Source organism: Heteronotia binoei, chromosome 15, assembly GCF_032191835.1.
Source record: "Heteronotia binoei isolate CCM8104 ecotype False Entrance Well chromosome 15, APGP_CSIRO_Hbin_v1, whole genome shotgun sequence".
NCBI classification, from domain to species: Eukaryota; Metazoa; Chordata; class Lepidosauria; order Squamata; family Gekkonidae; genus Heteronotia; species Heteronotia binoei.
Window position 1 is genome coordinate 28,499,537 of NC_083237.1, and position 13,714 is coordinate 28,513,250.

Here is a 13,714-nt window from a genome sequence, read left to right on the forward strand (position 1 = left end):
GGGCTGTCCTAGTTCCGAAGCCGAGCTTGGAAACTCAGCACGCAAGGGAGCCCTACAACTGTGGAGAGACACCCTCGCCTGCAGTACAGGCTAATTTTGGCGCTTAGATGCTAAAGGTGTTAAGATCCCCCTGCCTCTCACATGTCAAATCTGCCAGTTCTGTTTCCAGGAGAAAATGGGTAGTTATTTCTGTGAGCCAAACTAAAAGTTATGAGTGGCACAAGTCAGGACGAGGATGCCTGAGTCGCTATCACATGTAACAACTTGTATAAAGTGGGTTTATTCATCTACTTTATATAGAGGAAGGAATGTGGAACCAGAGAAAATGGGTGCCCCCCCCCCCGCAGCCATTTCTGCTGGCAAAAATGGCATGGTAGGGAAACTAAAAGTTCCTCCTCCCCTCACAGGGCTTCAGTAAGCAAAGCAGTGTTCAGATTAGTAAATCTACTTTATACAAGTTGTTGCATATAACACCAAGTCAGTTCAGGTCAGGCACCCATGTCCCAACTCATGTCACTTGTAACATCTAGTTTGGTTTTGGCTTTGAGCCAAAAGGGGCAGGGCTTCTTTTTTTATAGCAGGAACTCCTTTGCATATTAGGCCACACACCCCTGATATAGCCAGTCCTTCAAGAGCTTACAATAGGTCCTGTAAGAAGAGCCCTGTAAGCTCTTGGAGGACTGGCTACATCAGGGGTGTGTGGCCTAATATGCAAAGGAGTTCCTGCTACAAAAAAAGTCATGAAAAGGGGTATCTAAAGGGCAAAAGTTATGAGATGCAGGATGGAGCTGTTCAAAGGTTTGTCTCATTGTTATAATTTTGGTGTTCCAGCCTCATGCGCTGGGAAAGTGTGCTACCTGTAATCCTCCTGATACACACATCCACCATTTTGTGGCAATGAGTGTATTTCTCAGCTTTGGTACATAGTTTTACACATACCAAAGCTGAAAAATTTATGTATTGGCCTGTTCACATAAAATGACCATGTATGTTGGGGGGGATAACAAGTAACTCATTTTCCTGTAATGAAGGTTGGAATATCAAAAACATAATGACAGGGTGGGGCTTCCATGAGGGACAAACAAGAGAATTTAGCACAACCCCCTGCTTACACGATCACACACACTAAATAATGCACTTTCAACCCACTTTCAATGCACTTTCCAACTGGATTTTACTGTGTAAACCACCAGTTGGAAAGTGGATTGAAAGTGCATTATTTAATGTGTATGATCATGGCCACTGATTCAGATCACCAGTCCAACAAATCTAAGTTTGTCCACCTGAATCGGGACCAGCTCTCCAAGGCCTCTGGCTTGGGTTTTTCCTAGTTCTGCCATTTGAGATCCTTGAACCTGAGATGCCAGGAATGGAATCTGGGACTTCTGTGCATACAAAGCAAGGGTTCTACTGCTGAGCTGCATCCCCCTAACAAGTCCCAATTAATCTGTAGTCAACAAGTCACTCTAGAGCACTGTAGTGTTGTGCAGGGAGTAATTTCTCTGGGCTAGGGAAGTCATTTAAGTCCACCCCTTGGTTTCAGGGGCCATACTAGTGCACTACAGCTGGAAGGATAAGAGCAGATGGTGAGTGAGGCCTGTTTGCTGTCATGGCAATGCACTGAAGCTTGTGGGAAAGGAAGGAGGAGGGTTTGGAGTATGGGTCACTTGATCATATCAAGTCAGTAGGAGGCTGAGGTGGGGAGGGCAGTTTTCTGTGGGTCCAGACAGTTGTACCAATGCACCAGAACTGAGGTGGGAGGGGAGGAAAGGTCATGTGAAGAAAGTGGGGAGAAGCAATTTGAATGTAGGCCTTTCCCCCTCACTCCAGTGGATTGAACCAAGGCCCGCAAGGGAGGAGGAATGAGGACAACTCTATGATAAGTCCCGTTCTCCTGCTGTTCCATACAAGTATGAATCTTTGCCAGGCTCTTGTACATATTCTTCCTTTTTGTCCCAATCAGCTGTCCAGCCCCCGTTGGCAAAACTGGTGCTCTTGGTGGCACCGTAGCCACCTCCTCCCCTGACGACTGCTCCTGTTGCCATTCGGGCTGCTTCGTCCTCCTCATCGGCCAGTTCATCCTCATTGATAAAGCCGCACTTCTCTTCATGCAGTTCCTCAGGCTCGGCCCATGGCTGCTTCTCACCGGAAGCAAAGATCCCATAGAAGATGACACCACCGTAATGTACCAGTGAGGCAATAAGGAAGACATATTGCCACTCCTCTCGCGTCTGTGAAAAGAGTAAGGAAAGAAGCAAAAGGGAAAACTGGGTCATTCAGAACTTATCTTGAGGGCAGAATGGAGTCCCCATTCCCTAAAGCAGGTCATTGGCTCAAACAGGAAGCAAAAGGATTGTGGGAGATGTGTGCTGTATTTCATTTTCTGATGAATGCTGGTTCATGGACTAAAAAGGCCAAGGTCAGGGTTATATTTGCAGCTGTAGCAAACCGATGTTGCTTTTATTGTAATTTAACTATCCTGGCTTCTCTCAAAGAATTTTGGGAATTGTAGTTTGGTGAGGAAGCTTAGAATTCCCTCTTGTAGAATGACAATTGCCAGGGCTTCTCTGGAATTCACACAAGACACACAAGACAAAGTCTTCACAACCAGCATAAGCACCTTGTATCATACGAACAATGAGAGTTCTGCTACTACGTAGGGTTGTGTCAGGCTCTGTAACTCTAATATATTTACAAATGTAGAATACTAACCATATGGACTCTTTGTACTAACCCCAAGCTTTTATTATGCTGTAGTCAACATGCATATCAAAAGGGACAGCGAGTGATGTGTAAACTTTGTTTATGTTACCAAAGAACAAAAGAATGCAACTGTTGGTAGATAACACGGCCGCCAGGCATCTTCCCAGGGCAAGACGATAAGCTGAAGCCCTTGTGTGAAAGTTTGCACCTTCACCCCCTTGATGTTACGGGAATGGGGACTTTGTTTAGAGAAGCCTTTGATGTAGATTCCTTAAGAATAGTAACTGCCTGATTCCAGGCATTAGTCTCAACTTCTGTATCCAGCTATGAGTTTCCAATAAAGTATACATTGTTTCAATGAATACTGCCTTGAGATTCCATCGCCTGACAGGTTGCCAATTCCAGGTTGGGATAGATTTGCCATGCACTGGTTTTGTAAATATCAGAAGGAGAGAACCACAGAATAAAGTCCACAAATACAAAAACAGACCATGGCTGAATTACTAACAACCTTTAGAAATTTCATAAAGATACTATTTCATAAAATCACTTCATAAAAAATTCACATGTCCCATACAACAAAGAACTAATCCAGTCCAAAAAGTGCTTGTGCAAATACGCAGAATGCTCTCTCATCTATCAGTTGTGGAGAAATGGAAACTTGTGCAGGACTCTCCAATCGCCTCCGATGTACTCGCTAGCTTATGTTTCAGTCACCCTTTCCTCATGGAGGAGTTGGTAAGTAGTCTGCAAATTCAACAGGTTCCAAACCATTCCATTAGGCTCACACTCATGCCAAGCACAATATTTTTTCATGTAGAGAAAAACTCTGCAAGTGGAGTTTTCAAGTGGAGTTTTTCTCCACTTGAAAAAATATCGTGCTTGGCATGAGTGTGAACTTAAAGAAGTGGTTTGGAACTTGTTGAATTTGTGGATTGCTTACCAACTCCTCCATGAGGAAAAGGTGACTGAAACATCTTATTAGCTAGTGAGCAGTTAAAATTAAACAGTTTTTCTTTGCAAGGGGCAACCAATTAGTTCCAGCAGCAATTAAAGTGTTCAAAGCCAAAACGCTTGCCCAAACTCTCTATGGTATCCCTATATGGATCTCAGCTTTTACCAGGAAAGTGGAGGGCATTCAAGCCTCATTCTTTAGACAAATTCTTGGTTTGCCAAAGTGTGTGTCCTACTTTGCTCTCTGCTCTGAAGTGGGTCAGTCTTTGGTGGAGACAAAAGCCTGGATTGCAGTGTTTAAATTCTGGCTCAAAATTCACTTTAGAGCAGATCCTAAAAGCCTTCTTGATTGTATGAAAAGAGACCCATATATTTCATCCTGGACAGCAGTGCTTCTGTCCAAACTCAATCAATTGGGGTTAGAGGTAGATGATTTTTCTACCTCTGATGAGTCATATATCTTCAGATGTATTAAATTGAGACTGTGGGAATCGGAGGAAATGAAATTACGGCCAACAGACCCTTATATTTGCTCTCCAGCTTCCTTAGGTCTTTATGCTTTCTGTGGCAAAATGTCCAATTATCTATCAGACTTAACCATTCCAAGTCATCGCAGGGCATTTATGTTGGCTAGACTAAATGCGTTTCCCTCCAAAGTTTTACAAGGGAGATATCAGCGAGTCCCTTTAGCCGACTGACTTTGCTCCTGTGGAGCGAATACTCCTGACTCAATCCAGCATATATTGCTTGATTGTTCTTTTTACCATAACCTCCGTAAAGATTTATTTGGCAAGCTTTCTTTTTCCCCAGATTTGTCTATTCTGCCACCCTGTTATTATTTATTGAGTGATACTGAGGGGGTGATTAGTGAGGCTGTGGCAAAATTTCTGGCTGACATCCTTAAATTTAATTCTGACCATGTTTGAATGCATCTGTAAGCTCGGTTTCATTTTGATTTTATCTCCAATGTTTAAATTTTTATTCTGTGTATTTTTATTTGAATCTATTATGCCATTAAAGGTTTGGTATGGGACAAGCCAGTGAGCAAATTGGAGGCGTTTGGAGAGTCCTGCATAAGTTTCCATTTCTCTACAACTGATAGATGAGAGAACATTCTGCATATTAGCACAAGCACTTTTTGGACTGGATTAGTTCTTTGTTATATGGGACATGTGAATTTTGTATGAAGTGATTTTGTGAAATGGTATGCATATATCTTTACGAAATTTCTAAAGGTTGTTAATAATTCAGCCATGGTCTGTTTTTTGTATTTGTGGATGCCCTGGTTTGGGGCATGAGATCCCCTGGTTTTGTGGGCTCCAGACTACTGCTGGCCAGCAGGAGGAAATCCCCCTCTCCCATAGCAATGTTGAGTGATGTGCCTACATCAGCCAAAAATGACATAGACATGCTGGGGGGGCACTCTGGTTTTAGGTGAAACTCTATGGTTTGAGAGTGATGTTAACATAGAGTTTTGCCCACAAACCAGAGTGCCGCAAACCCGCAGTTTTGCCCTCAAACCAGGTGACAAGCATGGTGTACGACATCACTTCTGGTGATGTCAGCACATTGGGGCAACACTTCCAGCTCCCGATATGTCCTCCCCCCACCCCGCAGCATCTCAAATGGACCTGGCAACCCTAGGCTAGGAAATTCCTGGAGATTTGGGGGTGGAGTTTTGAGAGGGGAGGTTCCTCAGCAGGGATGTGATGTTCCATGTAGTCCACCCTCCAAAGCTGCCATTTTCTTCAGAGGACCTGATCTCTGTACTCAGCTGTAATTCTGGGATAATTCCAACCCCCACCTAGAGTTTGGCAACTGTACAAGGCACGTGGGATCCATATGCACATTGTTGCTGAAGCATGTTGAATGTGAGTGTGACGGAACCGGCCCATTTCTGCCTTCAGACTCAGTCCCGTCAACTCCCTGCTGAGTCGCCAACTCCTGGAGGGAACTATTTCTCCTCCGGCCACTTGGGCTCGCTGCCACCACCTGCTCAGTCTAGGGGTTCAGATTGAGAGGAACAGGACTCCCAATCCCCCTCTACAGCTCTGAGGCCAGGCCTCAAAGTCCTCTGCCACCCTGTACTTGGGTATCACAGAGATCTCAGCACTTCTTTGGGGAACCCCTGGAGGATTGGCACCTTATCCAACTGCATGCCTTCCCCCTTCCCCGGGGCCCCCTTCTTAAAGCAGCGTGATCTAAGGCGGTTGGGGATCTATGTGGTACAGAGTTTGACTGCCAGCATTCAAAACAGTAAAAATATTTAATTAAAAGAGAAAAAGAAAAGAAAAGAAAAGAAGAACAAAACAAAAACAATTGCATGTAAAAGGTTACACAGCACAGCACCCGCACAGCAAACAACATGACAAAGAAAAGGTGGTTATAAACGCATCGTATTGTCCCTGGTCTAAACTTGCCCTGCCTTGAAGATGACTTACTTGGTCTGACTACCTGGGGGCCTTTTCCTCTTGAATAGGCCCCTTGCACAGGCAGGAGCCCCCATGCTCACAACCTCCTCCCTGGAGCGCCAGTTGAGAACTGCCTTTCTTCCTGGTTAACTCAAATGCAAAGAACAAAAGAACTTCCTGCCGCTCTAGGAGGCTTTCCCCCTAGAGTTGCTGGTTTGGCTCTGGAAGGGAGGGGGGGTTGGAGGGAGGCTAGGCCAAAGCCTGCTTAGCAGTTTCATGTTCCCTCCCAACTAAGATGGCGTTTCTCCACACGTCCCCCTCCTTAAATTCTGAGCCAGAAGGGTTGCCTCCTACAGAGGTGACCCCGTAGCAGAATCCAACCAAACAAGGAGAAACCCGTTAACCCAAACAGAACATTTACCAAGATTAGGAATTTTCCCAACAATACACAAAGTCCAACACCCTAGGGGTCCATGTCCTTTCTGGACAAAAAGTCGCATTGCTGCATTCGGAAGGAATGTCCAGTCTTTAAAATGTACTCCTCCATCTCCCAGGACCACCTCTGGAGTTTGGTGCTCTCCCTCAGTTGCTGCTGTTGCTGGGATGAGTGGTCCATCAAAGGAGGAAATTCCTGGTCCCACATATGAGGTTGGAAACTGCCCAGTTCCCACACAGTTGCTTCTTCTTTATCCCTCATTGGTGGAATGTTCCCTCTGTCCACTCTGACCTCCCAGAAAACCACCTCGGGGGCTCCAAACAATTGCTGTCCCAGCTTCTTTTTGTCTCCTTCCTTCCTACCTATATGCAACACCATGGACCTCACAGAGAATGGCTGTGGTATATTCACCTGCACCACTTTAACTGCCTTTCCCGTCTTCTCCATAGCCACCACATAAGTAGCATCGTCCAGGTCATCCACAATCATATGGGGTCCCTCCCCTTCCACTTTCCGTTCACCAGTATGAAGTGGCAGGAAAACCATCACCCTAGCCCCTGTCTCAGCTTCTGAGAACTCCACTTTCTGGTCCCTTGCCACCTCACACAGTGGTTCCAGCCTAGGGTCACTTTGAACCTCAGACAGGAACATTCCTGGCTCCCCCAAACTTTCTATCATCTGTGCCTTCAAGCTACCCCTAGTGCCACTGTTTCCAGAATCCTCGGCAAGGGTTTGGCTTGGGGTCTCAGTCCCCTCGGTTGGTTTTTCAGCACTACCCAACTGACCCCCTTCCTGCCTGGAAGGTCCCACAGCTTCCCAGGACTCCTGTCTGCCCTGCTTCGAGACAACCTGTTCTGAGAGAGTCTCGGAAGATCCCACTTCCTGATCCACAGCTACTTGGTGAACTGATTCCAACCTAAGGTCACTCAGGACTTACTTCTGGAACCACTCCCATTCCCCCAAGCCTTCAGCTATGTGCTCCTCTGAGCCCACATTAGCCTTGCTGCTCTCAGAACCTCCCGTGAAATCTCCACTCTTCACCTTTGTCTCTTCAGCATGCACATCCTTTACGCTAAACAGGTTCCTTTCCTCGCTAGGAACATCTACAGCTTCTTGCTGCACTTGGGGAAAGCTACACCCCTCTTCCCCTTGGGAACACCCTCCTCCAGGGCTTGAGACAGGCTGGTCCTCCCCCTCCTGGGTGACTGACCTCTCTTCGTCCTCAGTAACCTGGGCTAATTCCCCCTCCCTGGTTTGTGGTGAGGTGGCTTCCCTAAAGTTGCCTTCCTCCTCCCACTTTCCTCTGAGGGTCTGGCTGCAGGTTACAGCATTGATAGAGTACTGGCCAACCAACAAATCCCGGCCCAATAACACTGGAATGGTCTGTTCCTTCATTACCCCAACCCCCATAAGACCTACTGATCCTCGCCATTCCACTGGCATCCGGGCCACAGGAATCTGGGCGGGTGGTCTCAGAACTCCCTTGATTCTGAATGCCATATCAGGGACAATGTCAGCTTCTGACACCAGATCTGCCCTCACAAGGGTGACTGAAGAGCCAGTGTCAGCATATCCCAAAACCAACCGGTCCTTAAGCCTTACTGGTTCAACAAAATCACTCCAGGCCTCTGCAGGCTCCATTCTGGTGAAAAGATATTCATGGCTTACCACGGCCACATGCTCCTCCTTCACCTTTGGAGTGACTGGTGCTTTTGTTGTGGGTTTGGGGGTTTCAGCTTGCAGCTCTGGGCAGGCCGACCGTAGGTGCCCAGCCCAGCCACAGCTGTAGCATGTTCGAATCTGGGGCCGATCCTGATTAGTCAAATCAGGGGATTTCCTACCCTCTTCCTGGGCAGGTTTCCCTTCCCTTTTGGGTGCCTGGTGTTCCTTCCCACCCATTGGGGACCCTTTTTGTCCCCTTCCCAACTGGGAAGGGATCCAATCCAACCCCTCTCTGTTCTGCACCAGCTCGTCCGCCAGTTCTGAGGCCTCTGTAATTGTTTTAGGTTTCCTATATTTTACCAGGCATTTCAACTCCTTGGGAAGTCTTAAGTAGAACTGGTCTAAAATCAACAACTGAAACAAAGCCTTAAAATCCTGGGCTTTTTCTTCCTCTACCCATCTCTTCCCAAGATCACCTAGCTTTACCCCAAATTCAGAATAGGATTTACATTCTTGTGGGGCTAAACCCCTGAACTGCTTTCGGAAGTGGTCTGCCCCCAGTTTGAACCTTTTAAATACAGTGGCTTTATAGGCTGCAAAAGTTATTCCCCCATCTTCCATAGGCATGCTGTGATAGATGGCTGAAAGTTCTCCAGTCAGGATGCTACAGAGGTAAGACATATAGTCTTCTTCTGCAATCCCCCACTGTTTGGCTGCCTTCTCAAAGTTGGAGAGGTATATGGAGGGGTCTTCTCCCTCTTTGTACACAGCAAAGTCTTTGGGGGTGACCTTGATCTTTTTGCTTTGTTCAGCTTTCAGACGTAGCACCTCAAGCTCATGGCGACGTTGCTCTTCCTGCTCCCGTCTGCGGATCTCAGCTCTCTCTCTTTCCTCCTGTCTGTGGATCTCATCCCTCTCTCTTTCCTCCTGTCTGCGGATCTCATCCCTCTCTCTTTCCTCCTGTCTGCGGATCTCATCCCTCTCTCTTTCCTCCCGTCTGCGGTCTCGGTCCGCCTCGATACGCATTCTCTCCAGTTCCAACTGTAGCCGCAAGGCTGCTTCTGACTGGGTGGGGGGCACTTCTGCAGGTGCCCCTGCATGCTGATTATGCTCCAACAGGAGGTCTTGCATATCTGCTACAGTCATGTTGTCACACTCCAGCTTTTGCTTTGCGCACTCTTCCTGGAGCTGTGGCTTTGTCATCTTCAGGATTTCCAGTCTCTTAGCACGCTCCATCCTAACTAACTAAATGTAATGTACTGAGACAGGAGACGTTGGTAGGGCAACATGCTTTAATGGAGGCACGTTACAAGAGAGCGTACACGCGGGCCGGGCCTCGCTTATATACAATATCCCGGAACAACCTCCCTGGCTGGCCAGCCCAATCCTGGCCAGTTAAACTTCCTGCCACAGCCTGTGATGGGCGGGGTGTTTCGCGCCCTTAGCACGCTCCATCCTAACTAACTAAATGTAACGTACTGAGACAGGAGACGTTGGTAGGGCAACATGCTTTAATGGAGGCACGTTACAAGAGAGCGTACACGCGGGCTGGGCCTCGCTTATATACAATATCCCGGAACAACCTCCCTGGCTACCTCGTAATGGTGGGTCCCAATTACCTGCCGCACCCGACCCGCCACCCACATGGGTCCCTGGGCGTAGTTTCGTGCGAACACGGGGTCCCCCGCGAAGAACCCACGGGCTGCCTCCCGGATCTCCGGGGACCTTCGGATGTCTGAGGCTCGGTCAGGGTGCAGCCTGTCGAGCCTCGTGATAAGTTTGCGCCCCATGAGGAGCTCTGCCGGGCTTACCCCCATGACCGGGTTGGGGGTTACCCTGTTGTCAAACAGGAAGGCGGCTAGTCTGTGGTCCCAGTCGCCCTGCACAATCCGGCCCAGGGCTTCCTTGGTTGTTCAGACCATTCGCTCTGCCTGTCTGTTGGTGGCTGGGTGGAACGGGGCCGACCTTATGTGCCTGATCAGGTACCTCTGCAGGAATGCCTGAAATTCCCCCGAGGTGAAGGCCGCCCCGTTGTCAGTGACTATAGTGTCCGGAATGCCGTGGGTGCTAAGTGCCCGCCGCAGTGCCCGTATTGCAGCGGCTGATGAAGTGGACGCTACTGGAATGACCTCCAGCCATTTGGTGTAGGCGTCCACCATGATCAGAAAGATCTGTCCCTGGAAGGGCCCTGCGAAGTCTAGGTGTAGCCTGGACCAAGGTTTCCGGGTGGTTTCCCACCGTGTGACCGGGGCGCTTGGTGGCTCGGGGCGTGACTCTTGACATATGCTGCACCTCCGCACCCAGTTCTCGATCTCCTCGTCCATCCCCGGCCACCAGACGTAGCTCCTGGCTAGAACCTTCATCCTGACTATACCAGGGTGGGTCTCGTGGAGTGACTCTAGGACTCGCTTTTGCAGCGGGGGGGGGGGGGGAACCACCACCCTGCTTTCCCATAGGATGCACCCTTTGTGTGCTGCTAGCTCCTCTCTTCTCATTTTGTAGGGCTTAAATTCTTCCCCCATGTTCCCATCTGGCCACCCCCTCACCACCCAGTCGAGAACCCTTGCTAGTGTTTTGTTCTTCCCTGTAGCCCTGGCGACCTCCGCGGCGTGGAGGGATTGCTCCGGGAGGGATTCGACCAACATGACCAGGTGTGCGGGGGCTGGGTCAGGTTCGGTGACTGGGAGAGGCAATCGGCTGAGCGCATCCGCGTGGCCCATGGCTTTGCCGGCTCGGTGGACCAGTGTGTACGTGTATGAGTTGAGGAATTGGTTCCACCTTAACACGCGCTGTGAAAGTATTTGGGGGGTTTGTCGGTCCGGGGCCAGCAACCCTAAGAGCGGCTTGTGGTCCGTGGCTATAGTGAACCTCCGCCCGTACAGATAATCGTGGAACTTCCAGACCCCCGCCACGATCGCCAGAGCCTCCTTATCTATCTGCGCGTAATTGCGCTCGGCTGGTGTCAGTGTGCGGGAGTAGTATGCAACCGGTACCTCCCTCCCGTCCGGGAGTTGGTGCCCCAGGACTGCCCCCACCCCATAAGGCGACGCATCACAAGCCAGGATGACGGGGAGGCCCTCGTCAAAATGGTGGAGCACCGCGTTGGACACCAGGACGTCCTTGACCGCCTGAAACGCGGCGGCTTGTTGTTTGCCCCAAACCCAAGGAGTTTTTTTGTCCAGCAGCCGGTGTAGGGGTTCTGCTAGGGCTGCCTTGTGGGGTAGGAACGAGTGGTAAAAATTAAGCACCCCCAAGAAGCTTTGTAGCTCCGCTTTGCAGGTGGGGGCCGGGGCTTGCACAATGGCTCGGGTCTTTTCTTCCATTGGGTGGATGCTGGCTGCGTCTACGGCGAAACCCAGGAATTCCACCCGTGGGACCCCCAGCAAGCATTTTTCCCTTTTGACTTTGAGCCCCGCTGCCTGGAATCGGCGGAGCACCTCTCTCAGGCGGTTGGCGAATTCTTCGGGGTCCGGGGCGGCGATTGTACTGGCAGTCCCTTCTGTCGTGGGGGTCGCCGCAGCTGGCGCACTTGGGGGGCGGCGGTCTCTCCGCCGCTGGGGATCGTTCGGTTGCTCGGGGGCGCTGGGGTGCTCGGTTGGGTGGCCCAGCTGGGCGGCGCAGCTGGTAGGCTTCTCCATCTTCCGGGCAGTCATGGTCCAGCTCCTCGTGGTGGACGGTGTCGGTCCGGGCCTTGGGAAAAGTCCTCACGGTCCTCTCGAACGCCACGGCCTCGCTGAAGGCGCTCTGGAGGGTGAGCTCTTCCTTGGCGAAGAGCTTCTGCTGGAGCCTCTCGTCGCAGAGGCCCCACGTGAAGCGATCGGCCAGGGTCTCCTCTAGCTGAGGAAAGTTGCAGTTCCCTGCGATCCTGCGTAGGGCCGCCAAGTAGTCGGCAGCCGATTCCCCTGCAGCCTGGTCCCTTCTGTGGAAAAGGAACCGGCGGGCTACCCGTGAAGGCTGTGGCAAGAAATGGCCAGTGAGGAGTCTGGTGATGTCCGCGTAGGACTTCTCCATGAGGCGGGCAGGGGCCGAGAGACCCTTGGCGATCTCGAATGTGGCCGCCCCGCAGACGCTCAGGAGAACGTCCCTCTTCATGCTGTCCTCGGTGATCTTGTTGGCCCTCAGGTCGCATTCCACCCGCTCCGAGTAGGACTCCCAGGCCTCGGGATTCGCGGGGTTGAATGGCTCGATGTGACCGGTGGTTCCACTCTGTTGAGCCATGCTGATGGCGGCGGCGGTCGCGGCCTGTGGGTTGCCCTGTCTCCGCTGTAGCTGACGTGGCTAGAATCCCATCCTCGTCGCCACTGTAACGTACTGAGACAGGAGACGTTGGTAGGGCAACATGCTTTAATGGAGGCAGGTTACAAGAGAGCGTACACGCGGGCCGGGCCCCACTTATATACAATATCCCGGAACAACCTCCCTGGCTGGCCAGCCCAATCCTGGCCAGTTAAACTTCCCGCCACAGCCTGTGATGGGCGGGGTGTTTCGCGCCCTGTGCGGAGTCGCCTGGGGGCAGCCCAGACGCCTCTGCACATGGCCACGTTTGCTTGGTCTATCGTCCTTGCGTTATATCGTAATGGCATCCTAGCGACACACTACACTAAACTTTCCCTATTCCAGTTGACCCGAAAATAAAACAAAACCTCTGTTGCTTCCTCTGGGTGCTTGCACGTATCAAAAAACAAAAATGCCTGGCCAATCAAGTTCTCTGTTTGTTCTTATCCCACCGCTGCCACCAAATGTGATGGAACCGGCCCGTTTCTGCCTTCAGACCCAGTCCCGTCAACTCCCTGCTGAGTCGCTAACTCCTGGAGGGAACTATTTCTCCTCCGGCCACTTGGGCTCGCTGCCACCACCTGCTCAGTCTAGGGGTTCAGATTGAGAGGAACAGGGCTCCCAATCCCCCTCTACAGCTCTGAGGCCAGGCCTCAAAGTCCTCTGCCACCCTGTACTTGGGTATCACAGAGATCTCAGCACTTCTTTGGGGAACCCCTGGAGGATTGGCACCTTATCCAACTGCATGCCTTCCCCCTTCCCCGGGGCCCCCTTCTTAAAGCAGCGTGATCTAAGGTGGTTGGGGATCTATGTGGTACAGAGTTTGACTGCCAGCATTCAAAACAGTAAAAATATTTAATTAAAAGAGAAAAAGAAAAGAAAAGAAAAGAAGAACAGAACAAAAACAGTTGCATGTAAAAGGTTACACAGCACAGCACCCGCACAGCAAACAGCATGACAAAGAAAAGGTGGTTATAAACGCATCGTATTGTCCCTGGTCTAAACTTGCCCTGCCTTGAAGATGACTTACTTGGTCTGACTACCTGGGGGCCTTTTCCTCTTGAATAGGCCCCTTGCAAAGGCAGGAGCCCCCATGCTCACAACCTCCTCCTTGGAGCGCCAGTTGAGGACTGCCTTTCTTCCTGGTTAACTCAAATGCAAAGAACAAAAGAACTTCCTGCCGCTCTAGGAGGCTTTCCCCCTAGAGTTGCTGGTTTGGCTCTGGAAGGGAGGGGGGGGGTTGGAGGGAGGCTAGGCCAAAGCCTGCTTAGCA

General features: G+C 50.4%; 1 protein-coding gene across 1 annotated transcript in view; it reads right to left on the minus strand.

Moving 5' to 3' along the window:
* Positions 1-1,296: 1,296 nt before the first annotated feature.
* Positions 1,297-13,714, minus strand: part of SLC17A7 (solute carrier family 17 member 7) — a 76,676-nt gene continuing 64,258 nt past the window's right edge. The window contains exon 12 of the mRNA XM_060256401.1: positions 1,297-2,231. Within this exon, the coding sequence (XP_060112384.1) occupies positions 1,875-2,231 (357 nt within the window). The 3' untranslated portion in view covers positions 1,297-1,874. The remainder of the gene's footprint in view (positions 2,232-13,714) is intronic.